The 25,416-nt window shown below is 56.8% G+C and overlaps 2 protein-coding genes across 3 annotated transcripts; both read left to right on the top strand.

Annotated features, from left to right (window-relative positions):
• The first annotated feature begins 2,602 nt into the window (after positions 1 to 2,602).
• Positions 2,603 to 10,392, top strand: ZNF205 (zinc finger protein 205). The gene is made up of 7 exons (XM_080830398.1): positions 2,603 to 2,723; positions 3,370 to 3,492; positions 6,186 to 6,399; positions 6,706 to 6,797; positions 7,190 to 7,310; positions 8,840 to 8,941; positions 9,195 to 10,392. Exons 2-7 carry the CDS (start codon positions 3,436 to 3,438, stop codon positions 10,235 to 10,237), a joined length of 1,629 nt encoding a protein of 542 aa, XP_080686524.1. The 5' UTR covers positions 2,603 to 2,723; positions 3,370 to 3,435; the 3' UTR covers positions 10,238 to 10,392.
• A 7,808-nt stretch (positions 10,393 to 18,200) lies between these two features.
• Positions 18,201 to 25,347, top strand: ZNF213 (zinc finger protein 213). Of its 2 annotated transcripts, none has more exons than XM_080830315.1 (6): positions 18,201 to 19,680; positions 20,810 to 21,322; positions 21,921 to 22,044; positions 22,124 to 22,296; positions 22,501 to 22,624; positions 23,628 to 25,347. In XM_080830315.1, exons 2-6 carry the CDS (start codon positions 20,924 to 20,926, stop codon positions 24,362 to 24,364), a joined length of 1,557 nt encoding a protein of 518 aa, XP_080686441.1. In that variant the 5' UTR covers positions 18,201 to 19,680; positions 20,810 to 20,923; the 3' UTR covers positions 24,365 to 25,347. The 2 variants fall into 2 exon arrangements, with proteins under 2 accessions (XP_080686441.1, XP_080686442.1); XM_080830316.1 differs by having other exon boundaries at positions 22,226 to 22,296; positions 23,628 to 25,345.
• The last annotated feature ends 69 nt before the right edge of the window (positions 25,348 to 25,416 follow it).

The raw sequence follows: 25,416 nt of genomic DNA, 5'->3' as shown, positions 1-25,416 counted from the left end.
CCCGCGGCGGGGAACGCGGGCTCGTGCGGCCGCCTGGCGTCAGGGCACCGGGCCTCGGGCTTGCCGCTGGCCGCGGGGGCGCCCACGCCCTGGTCTCCGTGGCCCTGGGCGTTCTTAGTTATTTTCTTCAGAAAAATGTGTATTCCTGGGGCCCCACCTATGGGATTTCCCCACCTATCCGCTCCCCTTTTCTCTTTCCGTGCTTAACGTTTGCTCTGTGTTTCCTCGATTATTCCTGGTTTTCCTTGGCCTCTCACTTTCCTTTATTTCCGCTTACCGCCTGTCCTCCCTAAGGCGGCAGAGAGGTCTGCATTACCCCTTTACTTTTTAAACATTTTCCCTTCTTGCTTCGGGTTTTTTCTAGTTTTCATTATTCTGAGCGTTTTTGTGAGGCCGGAGTCAGTTCTCAGGCTAACCTCTGAAGGTAGATCCCATGATTTATTTACTGAAGGTGACCTCTTCTTAAGCTCAGTGAAGCCGCCAGATGCGGGAGTGTTTGCTGGTCCAAAGCTCAGATAAGCGTCCCCATCCATGATGTAGCTGTCCTCGTGACAGGCTCCGGAGGTGAGTACGTCCCTGGTACCCCAGGAGCTAGACAGCAGGTGTTTTCTGCTGGAGTTGTATGGAGTTCTTAATTTTTTTATTTGAATCATCAACATTTCACATCAATCTAATAATTCTCCTTTTTCTTCTTCTTTGGCTTCTCTTGAAAAATTCTCAAGCTTTGGCAATATTGAGCCCCCAGCTGCCCCCTTTGAACAAAATATGATTTCTTGAGGGCCCTGCAGCCCCTCCCCTACTACCATCTCGCACCCAAGCCACCGGTCATTTGTGGTGCTGCCCGCGTGTTCAAGGCATTTAGGTTTTTGATCTCTGCTTTCCCTGGTGCCTTTCTGCAGTCTTTTGGGGACTGCAGTTCCCACACAGCAAATGTGAACACTCTTTCTCCTAGACCTACCCAGTCCTAGAACCAGCCCTAGAGGTGTTTCCTCTCATCTCCAAGAAGGGGCTAATGTCTGTCATATAGTAAGTGCTTAATACACATTTTCCAAACACTTAAATAAATGTTGAGACTCCATTGGTCTAGTTTAGGTGATCTCCTGGTGGGATCCAAACTGCTGGGCTTCGCCAGCATCCCTTTTGTCTGGTAGAGAAACCTTTGCCCGTGAATCAGGACATACCCACTGTGTTGGGACTCGGTGCACGCCTGGAGCTGATGTGGGCTGAAATGGGTCACCTCAGGAGTGAGTCCCCTTACTCTGGACACTGGTCACGGTCCTTGCTGATGTAGAAACAGGCACGGACTGAGTTGTCAATCTTTTTTCCACAGCCCCCTGTGACTTCTCAGTTTATAGCTCTCTGGCTTGACAGTGGTATTGACTTTGGCTACAACTTTGGACATCCCTCTTTGCCTTGAGGATTAAAATGCCTGGAAATACTGACCAGACCCCAAGACTAATATTTTTTTGCTCATCAAAGTGACAGAAGGCTAGATCAGAGTTCAAAATGCTGCAGGAGCAGGTGGGGACCACGTACAGCTATGAGAACCGCCCCCGAATGTGAGGAATATGAGTCTGGGGTTGCCTGATGTTCTGATTTTTCAAGAAAATCGATTTTATGAGAAATTTACTAATTGTTAAATGTTGGGAACTAAGTTTTAAAGAAATCAAACCCCTGTGAGCCCACATAGCACACCTGTAGGCCAGCACAGGGCCTGCCTTACGGGGTGAAATGGATGCGTGTCAGGGGACTCGGATGGCCGGAGGCCACGGTTATAGGGAGGTTCCTGGAATCTGACTCTGGCGCCGGCCCCCCTCTTCTCCTGACACCCATCCCCTGTGCCCTGCTCAGGGGGGAGATGAGTTCTTCACCCTAGAAGTGAAGCAGTCTCTGAGCCTCCATTTTGGGAGCCTTGGTTCTCAGGGTCCGAAGGGAAAGCCAAGACCGAGAGTTGGAGTCTGGGAGCCTGTGGATGGCTGGGTCAGACCCCATTACCCCTGTTACACTCCCCAGCCTGGAGATGGAGGTGGGGAGGGGAGGTCTGGAGGAATCACATTGGTCCAACATCATTTCAAGGTGTGGGGCACGGGGGTGAGGGTAGGGCCTCAGGGTGTGGGGCATGGGGCTGAGGGTAGGTTCCCAGGCCTGTTTACCAAGTTTGCTCTGAGGGAGACAGAACTCCACGCCAGTCTTGGGGAGAGCCCAGAGGACCTGCTCACTGGCCTCGGGGCCTTAGGTGAAATCCAGGAATGTCTCCACGGAGACACCACAAGACCTTCAGAAGCCCTGCGTATCGAAGAGGACCATCGTGCCCCTCTCCCCAGGAGAGTGCCCTTCCTTCTGTGAGAAAGCTGCAGTGCCCTCTTTGAAACGTCAAATGTCAGAACCTTCCAGAGAATGTATTTCCCCGTTCTGGCGTCCCTGCTTTGCTGGTTTCACAAGTGCACGCCAGGTAAAGCGATCGTGAGCGGGCAGTGAGGATTTAGGATTCACCTCCCGGCTGAGGTCAGGTGCAGCTCCGCTCAGGACCCCAGACCCGGAACCCTCAAAGCCAGGAACCCTGTAGGGCTGCAGCTGCGTGGGGAACGGGATCTGGGAGGGACTTCCTGTTGTCCCTAATCCCAGTCTCCACCCGGCTCCCGGCCCGCTGCAGGCTGTGGAGTCTCCCTTCCCGGGGGAGGGGGCCCCCCACCGCCCGAGGTGCCCCCTCCGCCTCCGCCTCGGTGAGAGGGGCACCAGGGAGGGTGCCTGGATCCCGAGATCCTTGTGGGTGGTCAGCTGGCAGGAGGGGACGGGGTCAGAGGTGGAAGGCTTCAGGCTGGTGGGGAGAAAAGGGGGCCTGGACCCAGGTTCGGGAAGGAGAAGGATATGGTCCGTCCAGGCCCGTGAGGAGGATGGACTTGGCGGGTGGTTGCAGTTTCGGGCTGCTCAGTTTCTGCATCCCAGGCAGGGCCGAGTCAGGTCGAGCGCGGGGTGTGTGTGTCCGGGGCCTGGGAGACCGTGGGGCCTTGATTCTCCCGCGGAGCTGGCTGTGACCGGTGTGGCCACACCCAGCACCTGTTTATAGGATCTCTGCAGTCCTTTCGGCTCCTGATGGCAGGAGAGACGGACGCCGAGTCAGCTCCGACTTTCCCTAACTGGGCTCTCAGAGATGCAGAGTTCTGGCTTAAGTCACAAAGGGGACGATACAGAGTAGCATTCTGTTAAGCGAGGGACCAAAAACGATCCTAGGGAGTGAGGTCACTGGAAGGCATCTGGAAGGTTTCTTTCTGATTGGGACCACAGGTGGGTTTGGTCCCGCATGGGGGACTTTGACACGGCTTCAGAGGTGCCCGGGAGACGCTGGCTGACTTCTTCCTGCGCTTCCAGGCTCCTGGCCAGAGCTGGCAGGGGTTGGCCAACGACTCAGCTGTGCTTCCTACCTCTGAGATAGAAATGTCTGCGGACGGCGGAGGCCCCCGGGCTGCCCAGGACAAGGAGAGAGCCCGAGAGGTATGGACAGGGTGCTGGGTAAGGAATGCGTGCCCTGGAAGGACCGGGAGCAGGAGGGGATTTTCCAGGCAAGGTGTCTAGACCAGTGGAAGAGTCAGGCTCACTGGGTGCGGGGCTGGTGGACGGGGGTGATGGGAGCTGGAAAAGGTGGTGGGAATCGACAGCTACCAAGCTTCTCTGCTTTGCCTGGTGAGTTCAGTTGTCATTCGGCCAAAGGCCATACGAAATAGCAAGGAGGCTGCATGGGGCGTCCTCCTGGTGGGGTTCCTCTCTGAACGGCGTCCAGAGCACGCAGGGAAGCCTCAGTTTACCCTCCCTTCCGCTTTGGACCCCATCTCCACTCTGTCTGGGTCTAAGCACCTAGTCCTTCATGTACCTGTTGCCCACATGTGTAATTATAACCTGCGGGGGAGGGGGCGACCAGGGCCGCTGGGCTTGGAATCAAAGGAACATGAGTCACCTGTGGCCAGGTGTGTGACCTTGGGCAAGTCCCCTGCCTCTGGGAACCAGGTGTGTCATCTGTAAAACATTTGTCATGTGCCTGCTGTTCCTGCAGGCTGTTCCAAGTGGTTGGGAGGCTCTGAGGAGGTAATTAGTATAACACAGAAAATAGAAACATCCACAGCAACTAGAACCTAGGTCAGAGAAACCTTTAACACCTCAGCTAGCATTTCCAGGGGGTGTAGGTTCAAATACAAATCAAGTGCGGATCTTCCTTGACTTGCGACGGGGTTACATCCCGATAAACCTATTGTAAGTATCAGAAGTTGAAAATGCATTTAACACAGGAACCTTTTGAGCATCATGGCCTAATCTCCCTCCCTCAGATGTGCTCAAAACACGTAACATCGCCCATAGTCAGGCAGAATCGCCTCCCACAAAGCCTCTTCTATAATGAAGTGGTGAGTACGACCGTACTGAAAAAGAAACACAGTTTGTGGGTCGTTTCCCCTCGTGACCGCGTGGCTGACCGGCAGCTGCGGCTCCTGCCGCCTCCGTCCCCAGGGACGACCGAGCTGCAGATCACTAGCCCAGCAGAAGATGCAAATTCAAAATCCGAAGTACGGTTACTGTGGAATGGATATCCCTTTTGTACCGTTGTCAAGTCGAAAACTGGTTAAGCTGAGCCGTTGTAAGCCAGGGACCGTCTGTATTGGTTGTCCCATTTTCGTACCACAGAAGCACAGAGGAGCGCCTGCACTGTCTGCTTTCGCGTCCACGGTGCCTTTGTAACACCCAGTGGGCCTCACGTGTCCCTGACTTTCTCTGCCGCTGTTGGAGCCCCTCAGCTCACACAGGAGAGGAGTAGTAATAATTATTGGCTCCACTCTGTGTTTATCCAGAATGTTCCAGAGCGCACAGCTCTTTCTCACGGGTTATCTGTGCATGAGGCAGAGCAGCTGAGTCTTGGAGGCTGCCTGGCCCAGGTGGCTCCCTGGCCTGAGGGTCTTTCTCTTTGAGACCCCGACGTTGACGGAGGTGGAGGTGGCACAGGGAGAAGCCTGGCTGGTCCCTGTACTGCGGAGGCCAGCACAGGGAGAGTTCCCCAAACCCCCAAGGTTTGTGGGAAGGTGGTGCCTTCTCGGGGCTGAGCAGCTAATGAGCGGCCGGCCTGGATTTGAGCCCTCGTTGCCTGACTCCAAAGGCTCTTCCTCCCCATCCCAGGGGCTGGAGCTGGGGCTGGTGTGAAGTGGGGAGACGCTGGAAGTGCCATCGCGGTGGGTGGTGCTGAAGGGGTGAGCTGGGAGGTTTTCCCTCTGTCGGACCGAAGTGGGCCCAGACCTTGGCACCGTTAGTGGTACCCTTGGGCTTTTCTCTCCAAAGCCCAAAACTCCACATTGAGTCAGGCTGGAAATGGCCCAAGGCCACATGATACCTCCCTGTCATCTCCAAGAAATGGTGGCTCTGGCGTTGACTTGTGAGTCGGCTACCCTAGAGTTCCGCTTCCCGCCAAGCCCTAATGGGCTCTCTGACCTTGGGCCGTTGTCTGACCTCTGAGCCGGGATCACAGTGTCCTGTGTCTGTGTAACAACCAGAATTTGTTCCCTCAGTTTGAGAGGCCAGGATCGCAGTGTTGCAGGGCTCCCTCCCCAGCCTCGAGCAGGCTCCTTCTGCCTCTCAGGGTCTGGCGGCTCCAGGTGTCCCGCGGCTTCTGTCCCCCAGCTCTGCCTCCATATACATGTGGCTTTCTCTGTGTTTCCATGTCTTTTCCTCTTATCAGGACACCAGTCATTGGATTTAGGGCCCAGTCTAAATGTGGGATGATTTCCTCTCAAGATCCTTAACTAATTACATCAGCGAAGACCTTTATTCCAAATAAGGTCATGTTCTGAGGTTCCGAGTGACATGAAATCCGGGGGGACACGTTCAATCCACTGCACTCGGTTTCCCCAGTGTTGAACAGGAACAGGCCAGGCTGCTGTGGGAGGCACGAGGCTGGAACTGAGCAGAGGCATCTGCCCCTCGCCCGACCTCGAACCTTCCTTCCTTCCTTCGTTCCCTGGCTGCCGCGGCCTTGTGCCGGTAAACCGGAGACGTGCGGGTCCCCAGGGCCAGCAGAGGGAAGCAAGGGCCGCTCTTCAGGCTGTGCCTTGGATCTGGGTGTGTGTGGCCGCTGCCAGGACCCTCGGGTGCGGAGCTCGGCTGGGTCTCCTGTTCTCTGCCCAGGTGCTGATGGGGGCTGTCGTTCCTAGGTTCCGGGTCATGGGCATCCTTGTCCAGAAATGCTTTCTGAGTCGGAGGAGATGGTGCCTGTGGGAGCCGCTCGGGAGTCACCGCACGTCAAGAGGGAGCCAGAAGAGGCACACCCCGAGGGGGCATGGCAGGGGGATGGGGCTCCGGGAATGCCGAGCTGGGTGTCCCTAAGCCAGGGCTCTAAGGAGAAGGCTCTTTTCCTGCCTGGTGGAGGTGAGGACAGGGATGGAGAAGGATGTGGAGGGAGGCTCTTTGTGGGTGGCAGCTGTGGGGGGAGGTGGAGGCTCATAGCACAGGGGGGCAGGGCATGAGCTCTCCTGCCATGGAGATGCCCAGATGTCTGCCCACCTGCCCCTCAGGGGCCGCTCCTGCGCTGCCTCAGAGCCTGCTGACCCTCTTCTTGGGTCGGGTTGGGGTGGATTTGGGGGCGGCTGTGGTGTCCCCTGGGGTCCGCTCAGGGGCAGCAGCGGGGCCCAGCAGGGCGAGGTGGCCGCCCTGAGGACCTCTCTGCTCTCTCAGCCCTCCCCTCCCCCCAGATCCCTGTGCTCGCTCGCGAGGGGCGGACCAGAGACCGCCAGATGGCTGCGGCGCTGCTCACCGCCTGGTCCCAGGTCAGTGTCCCCGTTCAGGTGCACGGCTGGATGGAGAGCACAAGGACATGAAGGAGCGGCATCTCAGACGGGGCCTCGTTGTCTGGATCTGGGGGCTGGAGGAGGGGCGCGCCTGGACATCCTGAGCTTTGGCTGTGGTGCCAGAAAGGGCCTTTTCTTTGTGTCTTACCGTCTGTGGTACACAGCTGCTGTGTTTTTTACAACCCCGACCCCCCCCAAAAAGCCCCCCTTGGGCGGCTGACCTGCTTCACCGTCAGATGCGAGCATAGGCCTTGCTTGGGGCAGTGGGCTGGGGGCCCGGGGCGGGGGCCGCCCTCATCTTGGAGCCATTTGCCCCCCCCACCCCCAGGGTGTCCCGGCGTGCCCTGGAGAGTGGGCATTTTGTGTTGCAGATGCCGGTGACTTTTGAGGATGTGGCTCTGTACCTCTCCAGGGAGGAGTGGGGTCGGCTGGACCATGCCCAGCAAAGCTTCTACAGGGACGTCCTGCAGAAGAGGAACGGACTGTCCCTGGGTAAGGGCCCGAGCTTGTGCTGGGGTGGCCGCTTCTGAGGCCCGATGCCGGAGGTGGGGCCGTCCTGTCACCCCGTCCTCTCCTCCTCCCTCCACCTTGGGCTTAAGCTTCTCACCATCCACATGGGCCGCTCTGTTCTCCCTGGTGAAAGACACACGCTCCGTGCTGACCTGGGGACCATGAGCTACGTGTGGCTGCTCAGCACCGGAAATGCGGCTGGAGTACCTGGGCTGATACTTGATTTCCTTTTAACCGGTCAAGTTTGAATTGCCGTAGCCCCTCGTGGCGAGCGGCCGCCGCACCGGGCAGCGCCGGGTTTGAGCTTCTGCTGCTCAGTCCTCCTGAGGTGTTGGGCCGCTGCTCCCACCGTCCTGCTCCTCCAAGCCCCACCTGAGAGGTGTGTGTGCGCGGAGCTTGGCTGCCTATTGGGGCTTTCTGCCGGGGCGTGGGGGTCCTGGTGCCAGCTGATCTCTCCAGGCCCCCAGACCCTGAGCTGTCACATCCAGCCCGAGGGGCCTGTCCTCTCTTCAGAGGGGCCTTGGGTCCCTCATTGTTTCTCATGGTAAATCAAGTCCCAGCACCCCAACTCCTCCGTTTCAGACCCTGTTTTTGTTGGCAGAATTTAGGGGAGTTTCTGGTGCTCATTCCTTCATTGCCATTCAGTCATGTGTTCAGTCTGTCTGTCTGTCTGTCAGTACATGTCAGGGGCACCCTTGCTAGTCTGGGGGAGCTGGGGGCTTGCTCGTTCCGCCCTGACCTCGGTGGTGGGCTTCGGAGTCAGGACAGCTCACTCCTTTAATTATCTTGGCTTTGCTCACCGCCCATCTTAGCACTCCTCACGGCCCAGAGCAGCAGGCCCAGGCATGTCCTGGGAGATCAGAGGGAACTCAGCACCCATCCGCAGCCCCACGGCTAGCCTCACAAGTGCCTGAAACCCCGGGGCGGGTCCCACACGCTCCTCTCTTCCTGCACGGTGTGGATGGGGGCGTGGAGGCCGGGCCGCTCTGCTCTCTGACTTGACCAGAAGCCCCAGGCCCTTGCCCCCGGGGACTTGACCGGGGGCCTCTGATCCCTGACTTCTGGGCAGTCGGCACCCCTGGCCTCTTCTCCCGGGCTCTCCCCTGGGCTTCGGTCCACCACTGTCCCTCCCCCAGGAGCCCTTCTTGCCTCTGGTCTGGAGAGCTGCGGGCCCGGAGACATTGCTGGGCCCGCAGCTGGGGGCCTGTGTGACAAAGGGGGTTATCAGCAGCTGACCTCACCTGGCCCCTCTCCTTTTGCTTCTGGGGCTCATTCAGGGAAACGAGGTGGAGTCTACCTCAGCCCTGAGGAGAGTAAGTCAGGCAGTTCCCCTACAGTGTCCTACCGAGGGCTGGACTCCGGACCCCACGCGGGTTTTCAGCTTGTATCTTTCTACTCCATGTTTGCAGAGCTGCCTCCCCATTTCTGCCTCTTCGTTTGGGGGGGTTGTCTCCTGCTGTGCAGCCTGGGGGTTCCACAACTGAGCACAGCATCTTGTGTCTCTCTTTCAGCAGGATTTCCCTTCAGCAGACCTCTCTGGGGCTCCCAGGGACAGGGCAAGGGTGAGGCCTCGAGCTCGTGCCAGCAGATGGGAGACGACAGGGAGAAGACAGGTGTGTGCAGAGGTGACAGGTGGGCGGGTGCTGTGGCACAGGGCCGTGGGCTCCTTGCCGTCACTCCCGGTGCCCCTTGTCAGCGCAGACTCTCTGTTGCCTGGGGTGCAGACCCATGCCAGGGACAGGGCTGCCGGCCCTGCTGGGGTGGTGGCTTTTCCTTCCAGGGTCCTCACTCTTACCTTCCTTTCCTGAATTCCCCTGGGTTTCTCACGGAAGTCTCTCTCTGTCTTGCTGGAAACTCTTTCTCCAGGAGCCATTGAGGCGGGCAAGGAGGAGCCGGCCCCATCCCTGGCAGCCCTGGGGGATGCAAAGGCTTCGAGAAGCAGGGTGGGGAGAGCCCCGGGGGACGTCCTGCCATGCGGGCAGCAAGCCGGCAGTGGCCAGAGCTCAGGGCCAGCCAGAGACGGTGGGCAGCCGGGTCCCCTGCAGGAGAGGCCGGCAAAACCGGTGCCCCCCAACGCCAGCCTCGCAGAGAAAGCCAGAGAGGGGCAGACGGCCCCCCCGGAGAGTGGAGAGGAGGGCCTGGTGCCCGACAGTGACGCTGGCAAGAAGACGTACAAGTGCGAGCAGTGCGGCAAGGCCTTCAGCTGGCACTCGCACCTGGTGACCCACCGTCGCACGCACACGGGTGAGAAGCCCTACACCTGCACGGACTGCGGCAAGCGCTTCGGCCGCAGCTCACACCTCATCCAGCACCAGATCATCCACACGGGTGAGAAGCCCTACACCTGTCCCTCCTGCTGGAAGAGCTTCAGCCACCACTCAACGCTGATCCAGCACCAGCGAATCCACACGGGCGAGAAGCCCTACGTGTGCGACCGTTGCGCCAAGCGCTTCACCCGCCGCTCGGACCTGGTCACCCACCAGGGCACGCACACAGGTGCCAAGCCCCACAAGTGCCCCGTCTGCAGCAAGTGCTTCACGCAGAGCTCGGCCCTGGTCACCCACCAGCGCACACACACCGGGGTCAAGCCCTACCCGTGCCCTGAGTGCGGCAAGTGCTTCAGCCAGCGCTCCAACCTCATCGCGCACAACCGCACGCACACGGGCGAGAAGCCCTACCACTGCCTCGACTGCGGCAGGAGCTTCAGCCACAGCTCCCACCTCACGGCCCACCAGCGCACCCACCGCGGCGTCCGGCCCTACTCCTGCCCGCTCTGCGCCAAGAGCTTCAGCCGCCGCTCCAACCTGCACCGGCACGAGAAGATCCACACGACGGGGCCCAAGGCCCTGGCCATGCTGATGCTGGGGGCGGCGGGGGCTCTGGCCGCACCCCCGCCTGCGCCCACTTAGGCGGCCGAGCGGGGAGGGAGATGCGCGAGGGCGGCGTGAGAGGGGCTGTGGGAAGGGAGTGGGGGGCGCTGGCATGGGGCGGGGCAGGGCAACACAGGAGCTAGGGCGAGGCAAGGGCGCCCGGGCTACAAATTAAAGGCCTTGGAATTCCACCCACCGCTTGTGCTCGGTCTCGTGGGGCCCCGGTGGTGAGCGCGGCTGAGGCATCCCTGAGTCATTGTCGTTGGGGGCTTGGGTACTCTTCTTCCCCGCCTTGACCTGACTTGGGGCCAGTCCAGAGCACCCGGCACCGAAGTCAACGAGCAAAGGCTTCTGGGCACAGAGAGGTTTCCAAACCTGAACCCGGCCAGCCAGTTGTGAGACCGTGGATCCGCGTGGAGGGGTGCTCTGCTGCTGTTGCTGCCATCACTCTTGTCGCGGGGGCATGACCCACTGAGCCCAGCACCCTCTCTCGGCTCTTCCGTTTGGGAGCTGGAGCAGACCTGAGCCAGCTGGGAACTCATGCTCTGCCACCCTCCCTGTCTCCTGTCTCAGGCACTGGGCGCCTGTTTTGTGACTGGACATTTTCCATGCATTTCTACTGGGGCCCAGCTGTAATCCCGTGAGGATTCATCCCTTTGCCAGGGACCACTGTCCCTCCTTGGTGCCTTGTGAGGCTGCTCCCAGCTCTCCCTGCTACTTTTCACCTCCTTGGCCTCTTTGTACATGTCCTTTATGATTTGCCCTACCTGCCCCTGTCTGGCTCTTTTACTCTTAGCCTTCTGCTTTTTGATCTCTGTACTTCTGTTTCCTCTTCTCCCCTCCCCCCCCCTTTTTTTTCCCTGGGGAGGAATGGGCTCAGCCTGCTTATTATCCAAGATTTGCAGGTTGGCTCCCAAGATGACATTTGGTTCTGACACTGACTGACCTTGAGGACATCCGCATGTGGGAGGCCGTTGAGACTCCACCTGCCTGCCTGGGTCACGGGGCTGGCAGGGTGGCTGCAGCCCTAGCTGGCTCCCGGCTCCCAAGGGAGCTCGAGCAGGAGAGGGGACTGACAGTAGTCATAACTGCTAGTTGAGGGGCCAAGTGCTGTGTGTATGTCGCTTTTAGTCTCTACAACTCTGAGCAGTGGACTCTGTCCTAGTCTTATAGATGCGGAAACAGCCGAGAGAGAGCACCAGTAACTTAGCCAACAACCAGAGAGCTGCAAGCTGGGGTTTAGGTCCGGGGATTTCGTCGTGTAAAGAATACCCCCGTTTCCACGCAACAATTACTGGCTGTCTAGTGCATGTTATGAGGTGGGGTGGTCCAAAAAGGGTAAAATAGATTTGATTCGACCTTCAAGGGTGCTGGCCTCAGCCGAAGATGGCAAATTGGAGAGCAGGTCTTCAGCCAGATGCCAGGAAGCTGCTGACTAGTGGGAACCCGTGCAGAACTTGGTTGTGCCTGAGAGGTCTCAGTGGGATCTAGGGCCGGGTTGCTGGCTGGACTGGTTGAATTAGATGGCTCTTCTTGAAGACCTGAGAAAGAAAGCTGTTTCCTCCCTTCAGCTTGTCTTCATGGCTCTCTGGTCACTCAGAAATGGAATTTCTCAGCTTGGTTCAGTGCAAGGGGCTGAGGGGGGCTTGTGCACCTAAAGCAGGCACAATGCTTCCAGAAGTTTGTTTTCTTTTTTTTCTTTTAAGATTTTATTTATTTGACAGACAGAGATCACAAGTAGGCAGAGAAGCAGGCAGAGAAAGAGGAGGAAGCAGGTTCCCTGCTGAGCAGAGAGCCCGATGCGGGGCTCGATCCCAGGACCCTGAGATCATGACCCGAGCCGAAGGCAGAGGCTTAACCCACTGAGCCACCCAGGCGCCCCAGAAGAAGTTTGTTTTCTGATGAAAAGAGGCAGAAAGGACACTTACTAAACTTGGTACTAGCTTATTTGCACAGTGGGTATGCATTTGCTTCCTTGGGGTTTTTTTGTTGTTGTTGTTAAGATTTTATTTATTTATTTGACAGAGAGAGAGAGATCACAAGTAGGCAGAGAGGCAGAGAGAGAGACGGAGGAAGTAGGCTCTCTGTTGAGCAGAGAGCCCGATGCAGGGCCTGATCCCAGGACCCTGGGATCATGACCCAAGCCGAAGGCAGAGGCTTAACCCACTGAGCCACCCAGGTGCCCCACTTCTTTGGGCTTTTATGGCCAGTGTCCCAGGACTTGAACCACTCAGGTCTGTGGAGTGAGCCAGGGGATTGTTTAAAGACTCCACTCTGGCCTCTGAGGAACTGAGACCTGGAGAAACCGTTTCCCCTTTTCATAGCACCGTGGAGAAGAACGTGATTCCAAGGGCCCCGTGGGTCTCAGTCCACATATCCCTAGAGACCCACACAGAGGCCACCATTCTGGGGTAGAACTGGAGAGAACATTTTATGAATGGAACTTGGCAATTTAGTAAACATTTGGCAAGATCCATTAAGACAGCGGGGGTAGTGGAGATGTCGTGGAAGGGCCTAGAGTGTGAGGCCGAAGGGTGTTCGCGACTTGGTGGGTGATGGAGAGGTAGCTGACTTCTGGGTGGACGCCAGGGAAGGGTCTTGGTGTCGCTGGCCTGCTTCTTTCCGGCTTCTGCTCACATCGGACCTCCCGGCTTCGGCCTTGGAAGGCCCCACCTGGCCGCTCACACCTCACCTAAGTCTTCGCAGTCAGAGGGAGGGCGAGGGCGAGGGAGGGGCGCAGAATATTCCCCGCGGGCTGCCCACCCGCTCCTGTGCGGCCCAAGGCACCGCCCGGGTCCTTGCTGCAGGGGCTGAGGGCCCAGCTGGCCCTGCTGCCCTCCCCGGCCCGGGGCCGTCTCCCGCACTTGGGTGACTCCGCGGGGAAGCCAGGCGGTGACGCTGCAGCGGGGCTCGGAAGAGGGCCTTCCTCCCTGAGGGGCCTCCCGGGGCGAGGATGGTTTTCCGGGAGGCCCCGCCCCGCCAGCTCCTCCCTTAGCCAATCAGGGGGCGGGGCGGGAAGGGGGCGGGGTCCAGCAGAACCGTCCAGTCCCGACCCTTTTTCTCCCCGTCACTCCCCAAGCGGCACGGTTGCCCCGCAACATCCGAAAGTCTCCGCTTTGATGCTTTGCGTTTTCCCTCCTGCCCGGTGGCAGTTGCCGAAGGGACCAACGACGCGGGGCGGACTCCTGACTTCGCCAACCCTCGAGCCTTCACAGCCGGCCCTGGGCCTACCACCGAGATGCCGAGCCTCCTGCGGTCCTAGAGGGGCCTCGGACGCGGGGCGGGGGTGGGGGGCCGCGGCCAGAGCCGCTTCCGGTTTCGAGGTCCCAGCCCCGGCGTCCGGTTGCTGGCTGGGAAGTCGGGGAGCCGGATCCTCTCAGCCCTCGGGGCCGCTGCGCTGGAGCTCGGCGGGCGCGCGGACAGCTCCCGCCGGCGTTCTAGCACCTTCCGAGCCCCGGAGCAGGGCCCGACAGTGGTGCTGGGGAGAGCCGGGAGGGAGGCCGCGGTCCTCTTGGAGGGGTGAGGAGCTGGGGAAACGGAGGTGGCCAGTGCGGGGGGAGTGGGGGTGGCCCTGGGGGCGTGCGGAGGCAGGTGAAGGGCGGCGGGACGTGCAGTGGGGCTTTGCTGCTTTCACTCATCCGTTTGTCACATGAATGCCTGCCTTCCAGGTTCTTGGCCAAACGTTGAGGAGTACGCGGTGACAAAGCCAGACGAGGTCCTTGCCCTAGGGGCTTCCGGTCCGGTGAGGGAGACTGATAAGCAGATAAGTGACACACGTTGTTTTCAAGTAGAGACAAACGCCAGAAAGGAAGGGACGGGTGAGGCGCTGGAGGGTGATAGGAACCGACTGTCAGAGCGGGCCGCTTCGAGGCGGGAACATTTCAGCTGCGACTTGGAGAATGACAAAAAGCTGTTTTACAAGGATTTGGGGGCAGAACCTTCCAAGCAAGGGGAGCAGAATGAATAAAGGCCCTGCCAGGAAGAAGAGATTGATGTACCGGGAGCTGAAATGAAATGTACAGGGAAGGTGAGAGGTGCCTGCAGGAGGCAGGCAGGGGCTCGGAAGGTGCTAGAAGGTGAGACTTGCCAGGGGCTGTGGTCTGAGGTTTCTCCTTGGTATAGGGCAGAGGGTGGAGAAAGGGAGGTTATGAAGATGATCCAACCTTCATCTTCGCGATCCTTTGCCAGCCTGTGATGTGTGGTCCCTCAGGCTTTCTTGCCTGGGTTGCAAAGACAGTGCTCCGTGGCCTGCACCTCTGTCATCTCCTAGAGGACCCCAGTTTTTCTGTTTTCAGCTAAGAAAGTTCCAGGCCAGTCATGAAGATTAATACTACCATCCAACAGGCCACTGACCAGAACAAGTTGGGCTCAGATGTTCAGGGGAAAGTGGAAAAAGTGCCTGGAGGGCCTAAATCCCACCACCTCTCCTATACCTTATGCTCCTGTGGGCATGCCCCGTGACAGGTTCCTGGCGATGCCCACTGCCTGGGACTAAGCACTCACTACTGAGCTCTTCCTCTGTGTAAGAGTTAGTGCTGGGCTCGTTTACGTAATCCTTATAGCAACCCTGTGAGGCAGTGAATCAGGGTCAGTTCCACTACAAATAATAGAGAGGTAGGCAGCTTGTGGTGGAACTCATGTGGCAGCCGGAACCCACAAAGTCAACAGGGACCCTGGCTCTTCCTAGCCTGCTGCTACCATTCAAATGCTATCTCATAATCCCAAAACAAGAAGTAGGATTTTCATACATGCTGGTTTTTTAAATGTTAACCAAATGGGAATACTACGTACAACTTTATCTTAATAAATCTGAAATTGTAGATGAAAGGGATGATTTCCTAGAAAAGTGAAACTACCAAAGTGTAGTCAGGATGACAAGGAAATTCTGAATATCTAATATCCCATGAGAGAAATTATAAAAATAATTACTTTTATGTTCTGTTGGTTTTTAAAATTTTTAAAAAAATTTTTAAAAAGATTTTATTTATTTATTTGACAGAGAGCACAAGTAGGCAGAGAGGCAGGCAGAGAGAGAGGAAGGGAAGCAGGCTCCCCGCTGAGCAGAGAGCCCGATACGGGGCTCAATCCCAGGACCCTGGGATCACGACCCAAGCCAAAGGCACAGGCTTTAACCCACTGAGCCACCCAGGCGCCCCTATGTTCTGTTTTTTTAAAGATTTTATTTATTTATTTGACAGAGAGAGACACAGTGAGAGATGGAACACAAGTAGAGGGAGTGCGAGAGGGAGTAGCAGGCTTCCCACCAAGCAGGGAGACCAATGCAGGGCTCAATCCCAGGACCCTGAGATCATGACCTGAGCTGAAGGCAGACACTTAACGGCTGAGCCACCCAGGCGCCCCTATGCTCTATATTTTAAAGCTTATTTATTTAAGAGAGAGAAAGAGCGAGCACAAGTGGAAGGGGCAGAGGGAGACAGAGAATCCCAAGCAGACTCCATGCCAAGCGCGAAGACCGATGCTGTGCTGATTTCACAATGCTGCGATCAGGACCAGAGCCAAAACCAAGAATTGGTCGCTCAACTGACTGAGCCCCTGCAGGTGCCCGTTATGTTCTTTTTTTGCTTTGCTTTATTTTTTTTCAAAATTGCATTTATTCATTTGAGAGAGAGCACAGTGTCGGGGGGGGAAGGACAGAGTGAGGGGGAGAAGTAGACTTCCTGCTTAGCTGGGAGGCTGACTCAGGGCTCCATCCAAGGATCCTGGGATCATGACCTGAGCCAAAGGCAAAGGCCCAACCCGCTGAGCCACCCAGGCACCGCTGTATTCTATTTTTAATGAAAAAAACTCTTATTAGGCAGTAATCTCATTAGGGTATATACTCTGGTTGTAATAGAGGTTCAATACAGCAGAAGTTTAAACATGGTATCTATTTCTTTCTCACGTCACTGCCTGGGTATAAACCCAGGCCTAGTTCGGTGGCTCCACAATCATCAAGAATCCAGGCACTTTCTGTCTTACTGCTTCGATACCTCTGGGTATTTAAGTCTGCATGGTCCACGCCACTATGTCCAAATTCCTATTAGCAGCTGGGAAAAAGAGAATAGGAAGACAGGACCCATCCCTTTCTAGTAAAATACATACATCATGTCTACTCACATCTCATCACCTTCAATTTAATTACATGGCCATGCTTAGCTGCAGGAGAGGCTGGGAAATCCTTATTCTTTTTTTTTTTTTCTTTTTTCTTTTTAAGACTTTGAGAGAAAGAACAAGCTGGGGTAGGGAGGGGCAGGGGAGAGGGAGAAGCAGACTCCCTGCTGAGTGGGAAGCCCTACATGGGGCTCGATCCCAGGACCCCCGAGATCATGACCTGAGCCAAAGGCAGACAGTTTAACTGACTAAGCCACCCAGGCGCCCCTACTCCTTATTCTGAATGGCTATGTGCCCGTTGAAAAATTCTTACTATAGGAGAAAAGTGATATTAGGGAATAGCTAGTAGTTCTTTTGCTGCAAATGAGAATAAATGCTCCTTAATATGAGCATCAGAAAATAATGAGTATAGGGGTGGCTGGGTGGCTCAGTGGGTTAAAGCCTCTGCCTTCGGCTCGGGTCATGGTCCCGGGGTCCTGGGATCGAGCCCCGCGTCTGGCTCTCTGCTTGGCGGGGAGCCTGCTTCCCTTCCTCTCTCTCTGCCTGCCTCTCTGCCTACTTGTGATCTCTGTCTGTTAAATAAATAAATAAAATCTTAAAAAAAAAAAAAGAATATAATGAGTATAAATTCCGGAAATGAATACAAATTTTCCAGAAAGAAAAATAATGAAAAATCATTATTTATAGATTATATTTCCTAGCTAGAAAAATAAATACTTTCAGGGAAAAAAAAAAGAAAGAAAAGTGCTGTTGGGTGGTCAGTTTCCATGTAATTGAATGCAAATAACTTGTCATCTACTGGCACTGGCCAATAAAATATATGGTAAGTGTGCCAGTTATTTATTTATTATTTCTCAGCCCACAATACACACATTTTTCCCGCTTTGTGGTACTAGAGCCTTTCTCCTTTGCCAGCCAACTTGATGTTAGCCTTTGCCAATAGAGGGCGACAGAAGAACGCTCTAAGTCCACACCTAGTTAAAAAGGGACTTTCAAGTTCCTTTTTTTCAGTGCAGTTTTCCAGGGGACCAGCAGAGAGAGCCTAAGAGCATCCACTTCAGCAGTGGTCCCGAACCGTCTTGACTCACGCCCTCCAGCAAATTGTTAAAGCAGATGCTTGGAAGGTGGGTGTTTGTATAAATGACTTGCAAATACAGGAAACTGGAAATCGTCTAAGTGACCCAGAGTAAGGAACTTTAAATAACATTTGGGGGACGCCTGGGTGACTCAGTCAGTTAAGCAGCTGCCTTTGGGCTCTTGGGCTTGAGTCCTAAATTGGGTTCCTTGCTCAGCCGGGAGCCCGATTCTCTCTGCCTCTTCCTGCCACTCTGCCTGCTTGTGCTCTCTCTCTCTCTGACAAGTAAATAAAGTCTTCAGAAAAAAAAAAAAAATTGGAACTTCCATACTATGGAATACTATGCAGCCTGCAAAACAGTTGCATTTTATTTGTACATGGCGATACAGAAAGATATCATTTTTATTTTTTTTAAAGATTTTATTTATTGGGGCGCCTGGGTGGCTCAGATGGTTAGCGTCTGCCTTCAGCTCAGGTCATGAGCCCGGGGTCCTGGAATTGAGCCCTGCATTGGGCTCCCTGCTCAGTGGGGACCCTGCTTCTCCCCCTTCCTCTGTTGCTCCCCTTGCAGTAAATAAAAAAACATTTTATGTATTTATTTGGCAAAGAGCACAAGCAGGGGGAGTGGCAGGCAGAGGCAGAGGGAGAAACCGACTCCCCGCTGTGTGGATACCCCAACATAGGGCTCAATTCCAGGACTCTGGGATCATGATCTGACTGAAGGCAGACCCAGGAGCCCTAGAGATATCCTTGATAGACTTTTGAGTCAACAAAACATTACTTACCATAGAATTATTCCAAAATTACATTAGAAATATTCATAGAGGTAGAAGTGTAAAAACAGACTAAAACATTAATAATGCTCACTTCTGAATGGCCTTAATAGGAATATATTTTTACCTCCAGTTATTTTTGCCTTCAGTTAGTCAGCAAATACTGTGCCAGGCACAAATCCAGATGCTAGGAGTAGGGCAGTGAAAACGCTGACCTCAGGGAGTTTATAGCGCAGTACTGGGGGACAAATATTACACAAGTATGCCAGGTAGTGATAAAAGGGAAAAATAAGATAGGGCAAAAGCATGGCGGGAGGCTGTTCGCATAGACTTAGGGAAAGCCAGCTGGAGAGAGCGACATTTGAGCAAATCGAGGGTGCTAGTTTTGTGGATACAGATAGTTTTATAATTTTCCGTACTTAATTTTTTCTACACTAGGCATGCAATACTTGCATAATCAAAACAAAAGACAGCGCTTTATATTTCAGGAAGTATTTCCTGAAATACAGATATATATAGCCTTATATCTATCTACATATAGATAGATATAAGTAAGATAGCCTTATATAGAAATACAGCCTTAGATCTCCAGGTAGAGAAGTAAGAGTGTGGGAGCAGGTACAAATGCATGGGAAGGAGAACCCAGAGCTCCCCCACCGCCCCGCAGACGAAGCTGCTGGTGGGAGACCGGGGGGCTCCCCGGGATCAGGGTGACCGCGTGCGGCGTACTGCCACAACACCCCCGCCGAGGCTCGGGTGCGCAGATCGCCGCGGGGGGCTCCGCGTCCCTCGCGGGACTGCATTTCCCAAGAAGCTCCACGCCCCGCTAGGCGCGGCTGACGACTTCGGCGAGGACGGGACCCAAGAGGCTGGAGAGGAGCACCCCGGAGCCGAGCCGCGCGCATTCAACTCGTGGCTGGGCCAGATGCCGTCTCGGCCCACCAGACCAGCCACGGCTTTCCCTTTTCGTCTTTCACCGACCGGGGGAGGGTCGAGAAATGTGAAAAAACGAGTTTAGAAGCTGACCTCAGCTCGGGGACACAGGTGGGCGCTGCTGCCTCCTGATTGGCCAACTCTGGGAATTCTCCCCGTTCACTGGCTATCCGTCAGGAAGAAGGCGGACTCAATGGGCGAAGGGCTTTCTGGGGCATGTAGTTCGAGTGCTTCTTGCGGCGCCTGCGCTGTGTCGCTTCCCGGCGAGCCCCGCGCGAACTTCCGGCGCAAGAACCTGGCGACGGAACTAGGAACCCCAGGGCAGTTGTGGGCGGTGTGTAGCCCGGGGGCGGGACCGGCGACGCGGGCTGCGGAGCTCCGAGGTCGAGCGCGGGGCTCCGGGCGGCAGGGGCCCGAGACAGAGGCCGAAGGGGGCGCGCGCTGCTAGGAAGCGCCGGGGGTGGGGTCGCCTGCGCCCGCCTTGCCCGCCCGTCGCCTCTCAGCTGCGCGCTGGCGAGGTTGCTGGGGTCGGAGCGCCGGGCTCCGGCCGGTCCGCGTTCCCGCCCGCCGCGTCCTGCCGAGCGACCCTGGTGAGTCCCGGGCCCTCTCCGAGCGGAGCCTTCTCCTCGGTCACTGGAGGATGAGAATGGAGCGCGTACTTTTCAGGGGTGTGGTGAGGAGTAGAAGAATAAAGTAAATAAAGTGCTTAGTGTGTAGTAGAGAAGGACTGGAAACAAGCTGGGTGCCTCACTTGGGTAAGAACCTGGAGCGCATTCACACCTTGGAATCTCCCAGAGCGGCTAATGAAGAAGCACTGTTAGGTGGAAAAGCAAGATACTAAATAGTACGTGCAGTGAGACCTCATTTATGTAAGCACACAAAACCACTTGGTTTTCCCCGTTCCTATGGATACATTTCCAGTAAATGGACAGGGAAAAGTCCAGAGGTCACATGTCATACTGTTAAGGGGTGGGGGGTGCAACTGCCTTTGGAAGGGAGCTTCTATTTTGTGTTTCTGTGTTGTTTAAATCCCCCACTTTTTATTATAACGCCCTGGTTCACTTTTTTTGTTGTTGTTGAAACAAAAGAGCAATTGAGGAGAATTTCAAAATATATACTTTTCAGGGCTATTGTAAGGAGTATCTGTGGAAGGTATAAATATGTGTCATTCATTTGTATGTACCTGTGGATAACTGGCTTAGCCTGGTGTCTGTGAGCTCTTTGCCGACACCCCAGGGCCAAGATGTTTTGGAATTCAGAAGTTTTCAGATTCGAGGAAGGTAATCTAGCACACATGGTATATCAAGCAGCCCTACCAGAGGAACCTGCAGCAATGCTCAGTCATCCAATGTGTTAATTCCATTTTTTACTAAAGTGTAATACACGTACAGAAACACATGGTAAGTACAACTCGGCGAATATTTACAAGCTGAAGAGATACATAAATATTTTTGCTGTAAAATACACAAACATTACCTTGAGGGAGATAAGTGGAGGTTATGGATGTGGTCACATCAGTAGGCCAGGTAGTGAACACCTGGGAGTTTGGGATTTCAAAGCCGAGGATAAGGGGCTGTAGACATGTGTTGGTAGAACAGAGAGTCACTAGAGCACGGTCTAAAGAAGACTTCAGAGCCAGGAGAGGACAGGAGCAGGCTGGCTGGTGTTTGCTCATGTATTCCGCCCACCCCCGACCCCCGCCTTTTGCTCTTTTCCCAGGAGTACCTGTCCAGATGCCCACCTGGCTGCCACGGGGGATCCCTCTGGGAGACTGAAGGGCAGGCTCCCAGGCCCAGGTTGAGGCCAGCCAGTGCTGAGCTTTAGACCAGGGGAATGGCAGCACCCCCAGAGCCTCAGGATGAGGCCCCTGGGGAGGGAGAGGGGCTGCTGATCGTCAAGGTGGAAGATTCCTCCTGGGAGCAGGACTCTGCCCAGCAAGAAGATAGCAGGGATTCCGAGGCCTGTCGCCAGCGCTTTCGGCACTTTTGCTATAGGGATGTGGGCGGGCCCCATGAGGCCTTCAGCCAGCTCTGGGAGCTCTGCTGCCGCTGGCTGCGGCCAGAGCTGCGCACCAAGGAGCAGATCCTGGAGCTGCTGGTGCTGGAGCAGTTCCTGAGCGTGCTGCCTGGAGGCGTCCAGGGCTGGGTCCGAGAGCGGTGTCCAGGGAGTGGAGAGGAGGCCGTTGCCTTGGTGGAGGTCCTGCAGAAGCAGCCAGTGAAAGCATGGCCGCAGGTAAGGGGCCCCTCTGCACCTGGCTGGCACCTGGCTACAGGTGTTGCCTTTCTGAAAGACACTGTTCAAGTGAATCTGGTTTCTTTTTGGTGGCTTTGGAGGGTGGTCCCAGTAGGACCAAAGTGGGCGTGCTCCAGGAGGGCGGTTTGAGCTCCATGCTGGTTCTTCAAATAAAATGTTCTGCTCTAGTCCAGGCCCTGGGGATACAGTCATGTGTAATGAGAGCAGCAGAGTGGGTACGAGAAGGTAGCTGTCCATGTGAACCCTGCTCTCTGAGGGGTGGTGGATTCTTGACCTCGGGGAAGGTGCTGATGAGTGGCTGGGGTGTGGTGTTCCGCCCTGGGTCTGGAGGTCTGCCCCCACACCCCCGTACTCAGGGGCTCTGTGATTTGGCCCTGGGGAGCTCTTCTTGCCTCATGCTTGATTGGGCGCACAGCACTGCCTGGTGTCACCTTCTCCCCTGGATTTTTCTGGGACCCCATGTGGATCTCCTTCCCCATGTCCTGAGGGACGTGTCCTGTGTCTCCTTCCCAGGGATTAAGCTCTGTGTCCCCCATCCGGTCTCGGTGCTGATGAGCATGTTGTGGTCCCCGCACAGGACGTGCCCTCAGAGGACGTGGAACCCGAGGCTACGGTCCAGGGACCCCAGGCCAGGGGGCTTCGCGTGAAGGTGGGGGCGCGGAGCTGGCCACCTGCACCTTGCGAGCAGCACAGCTGTGGTGGTAAGTAAGCTTGTAGGCCCCGGATTGCTGGGCAGGGGCCTGGCTCCTTCCCGAGCCTTGTGCTGAGAGTAGCAGGAAGGATGTTTCTGTTCCAGAAAGCCTAGGGATGCGTGTGCATGTACACGTGTGAGATCTCACTCCTGGCCCGGGCTGGCGTCTGTGAGCCTCTGTTCTTCTTCAGCCCAGCTTCCCGCTCTTAAAGAAGGGAGAACCAGAGAGACAGCCGACGTCTGCTTTGCCTCTGAGGCCCACGTGAGTTGCCAGTCCAGTCGTCCCCTCTGAGGCCCTCGGTGCCATCTTGAGTCCCTAAAATGGACCTTGTCTTTTCATCAAGGCCTCTCCCGGCTATCCTGGCTCTGCTTGGACCCATCCTGTCCCCCATCCCCAGGGGTGTTCCAGAGAGGCAGTTCTGAGCCAGGTGGTTTGTTTTTGTTTCTGTTTTTGACCTCATTCTAGGCACCTGTGACATTTGGCGACGTTCCCTTCTATTTCTCCCGGGAAGAATGGGGCGCTCTGGACCCTGCTCAGAGGGAACTCTTTTGGGACATAAAGCGAGAGAACTCCCGGAATGTTACCCTGGGTAAGCAGTGGGTGCAGACTGGACCCTTGGGGTCCTTGGCTCCTCTGAACTGGAAGCAGCAGCCGTCGTGGGGGGTCCCGGTGACAGAGGATGGGGGTGGGCAGGCCGTACACCTGCGCATGTTCCTGTTGGAATCCTCAGTCTTCCCACCTCCTTCTTAGCTGGCTGGAGAGTGGCTTTCGCTGGTCTTTTCAAGAGCCGTGGGTGATTTTCCCTTTGGGTCAGTGTTCGTTTTTCTTGGCCTGTGAGTGTGTGTTTCCATATGATGGGTGCTCGCCCCGTGTCAGCACTGTGCTGAGCTCCCATATGGGCATTTTCCTGTGATTCTCACCACCTGCTTTACAGAAGTGTGGTCCTGGGTCACAGACAAGGGATCTCAGAGAGGTCAATGGACACTGAAGGGACTGAGCTGGGACTGTCCTTACGACAGCCCACGAAGAGGGGCTGACAGGAGGAGCACCGAGAGTCCTTGTGCCAAGGCCTGGGCCCTGCTCCTCGGAGGCCGCCCTCCTGGAGCTCCTGTCCCCGCTAGAGCCTTTCTAGCCCTGTTTGGGGGTTATCTCGTGGAATCCGCATGACCCAGCGGGCGGGCTAGGATCATTCTCTGTCCAAATCTGTTGTTGAGTTTAGGGGACAAGAGCTTGTGGAATGTGAGCAGCCACCTAGGCTGAACCCATGTGGCTTCTCAGTTTCTGGTAAGAAATACTGAGGGTTTGGGTAATTTACAAATTACCTGAATTTACTGTTTCAGCGCTTGAATAGCCAAGGTTCAGAGCGTGGGACGTGGGGTGCCAGTGTGGATATGGCTGTGGAAGGCTGGGCGTGTGATTAGCAGGCATCTACGCAGGCAGGATCGGCCGGACACGATCCCCTTGCCTCCGTCTCAGAAGTGTTTCTCTGCGGCCATTTTGTTGTGTCCCTATTTTATGGCGAGGAAACTGAGGCTGGGGTCTGTGCAGCCCAGGGCTTTCTGGACCTGAGTCCTGTTTCTGCCTCGCCCTAGCTCTGGTGCCAGAACCCAGTGGAACTGAAGAGGCGGCCCCCTCTCGGCTTGCAGGTTTGGGGCTCCAGAGCCACAGGGAGCAACCCGGGCTGGAGGAGTCGGTGACGGCACTGGGGGGCCAGGCTGGAGACGGTGGCCGAGGCACCCGCCACGGCGACGTGACTGCGTCCTGGAGCCCCGAGGAAGCCGAGGCTTGGGAGGGCGAGGCCCGGCCCGGGGCGCCCCTGGGCCGCGCGGCGGGGGCACGGAGGGGGCGGCCGCCCGCGCGCCGGCGGCAGCTGCGGGACCTGGCGGCCGAGAAGCCGCACAGCTGCGCCCAGTGCGGCAAGCGCTTCCGCTGGGGCTCGGACCTGGCGCGCCACCAGCGCACGCACACCGGCGAGAAGCCGCACAAGTGCCAGGCGTGCGACAAGAGCTTCCGCAGCTCGTCGGACCTGCTGCGCCACCAGGGCGTGCACACGGGCCAGAAGCCCTTCTCCTGCTCCCAGTGCGGCAAGAGCTTCAGCCGAAGCGCCTACCTGGCCGACCACCAGCGCATCCACACAGGCGAGAAGCCCTTCGGCTGCAGCGAGTGCGGCAAGAGCTTCTCCCTGCGCTCCTACCTGCTGGACCACCGGCGCGTGCACACCGGCGAGCGGCCCTTCGGCTGCGGCGAGTGCGACAAGAGCTTCAAGCAGCGCGCCCACCTCATCGCCCACCAGAGCCTGCACGCCAAGATGGCCCAGCCTGTGGGCTGAGGGCTGGCGAGGGCCAGGGGTTGGGGGTTGCGGGGCGGTCTCCCGAGGGTGAAGCCGGCACTGCGGGCCTCCTGGGCTTCACCCTCCCTCTGCCCGCCCTGCCCTAGGGCCCGGCCCGCGCTCCCAGCGGGTGGAGAGCCCCGGCACCTCATGGCCGTTCCCCTTCTGGCTTCCTGGGGCTGCAGCACGTTCCTGGCCGTGGCCTCTGCGTGGGAGACAGGCTGCGCCGTTAGGGAAGCGTGAGGACCGGGGCAGGGCCTGGGGTCCTCCGCGCTGCCCTCCCCCCACAGCCTTGCTTGCCCCCTGTGGCTCTTTGTTCCCTGCCCCGTGGGCTGAGTCTGTGGGCCTGGCCCTCTGTCCTTCCAAGCTGTGCCTTGCAGTGGGTGTGGAGGACAGGCCGTGACCTGCGGGATGCTGCCGGGCTCTGGGAGGGACAGCCCATCCTGGGGAGGATCTGGGCCCTGGGTATGGCCACAGGGGGCTTTCCAGCCACATCCCCTCCCATTTCTAGGCCGTGACCCTTGGGCCCTGAACGGAAACTGGCTGCCTCTGCTCTTAGCCTACTTGCCCCCCAGCGAGTCCCTGAGCGCACTCCCCGGCCAGTCTGGTGGCAGCTCCAGGGATGGGAGGCCCACGCCGAAGACCAAGGACAGGGCTGCCGGAGGCTGGCGGCCCCTGGCGGCGCCCCTCTCCAGAGGTGTGGGGTTCGTGATACTTAACACTAGCACTCTGTTAGCGCTCAGTCGCTGACCCCCTAAGCACTGCATCCCGTGCTGCCGGCCACAGTGTCTGCAGATAGGCGACAGCAGGGACCCACCACAGGCTCTCTGAAGGAGCTCGGCTCTGCTGGTCTCCAAAGGGCAGGCAGCAGAGGACGTTGAATAAATAACGGAATCTTTCTCTAGGCTGATCTGTTCTTTGTGTGGTTGCTGGGTGGGGGTCCCGGAATTCACGCCTCTCTGGTTCCCAGTTTGGGGGTGCCAGTGGCCCTGGCGTGGGGTGGCCGCCAGGTAGAGAGCCATTCTTGGCTTCGAGGTTGTCTGGGCCCCAAA

This window comes from Martes martes (genome assembly GCF_963455335.1).
Source record: "Martes martes genome assembly, chromosome: 18".
NCBI lineage: Eukaryota > Metazoa > Chordata > Mammalia > Carnivora > Mustelidae > Martes > Martes martes.
Note: the sequence above shows the minus strand (reverse complement) of the source record. Positions and strands in the feature narration are given on the sequence as shown.

Bases quoted from the DNA above. Each gene is read 5' to 3' on its own strand.
- ZNF205 (XM_080830398.1), top strand. From the start codon at position 3,436: ATGTCTGCGGACGGCGGAGGCCCCCGGGCTGCCCAGGACAAGGAGAGA. The intron at 6,798-7,189 runs GTCAGTGTCCCC...TTTGTGTTGCAG, and splicing joins TGCTCACCGCCTGGTCCCAG to ATGCCGGTGACTTTTGAGGA. The intron at 7,311-8,839 runs GTAAGGGCCCGA...TCTCTCTTTCAG, and splicing joins GAGGAACGGACTGTCCCTGG to CAGGATTTCCCTTCAGCAGA.
- ZNF213 (XM_080830315.1), top strand. From the start codon at position 20,924: ATGGCAGCACCCCCAGAGCCTCAGGATGAGGCCCCTGGGGAGGGAGAG. The intron at 22,045-22,123 runs GTAAGTAAGCTT...AGTAGCAGGAAG, and splicing joins CGAGCAGCACAGCTGTGGTG to GATGTTTCTGTTCCAGAAAG. The intron at 22,625-23,627 runs GTAAGCAGTGGG...GCCTCGCCCTAG, and splicing joins CTCCCGGAATGTTACCCTGG to CTCTGGTGCCAGAACCCAGT.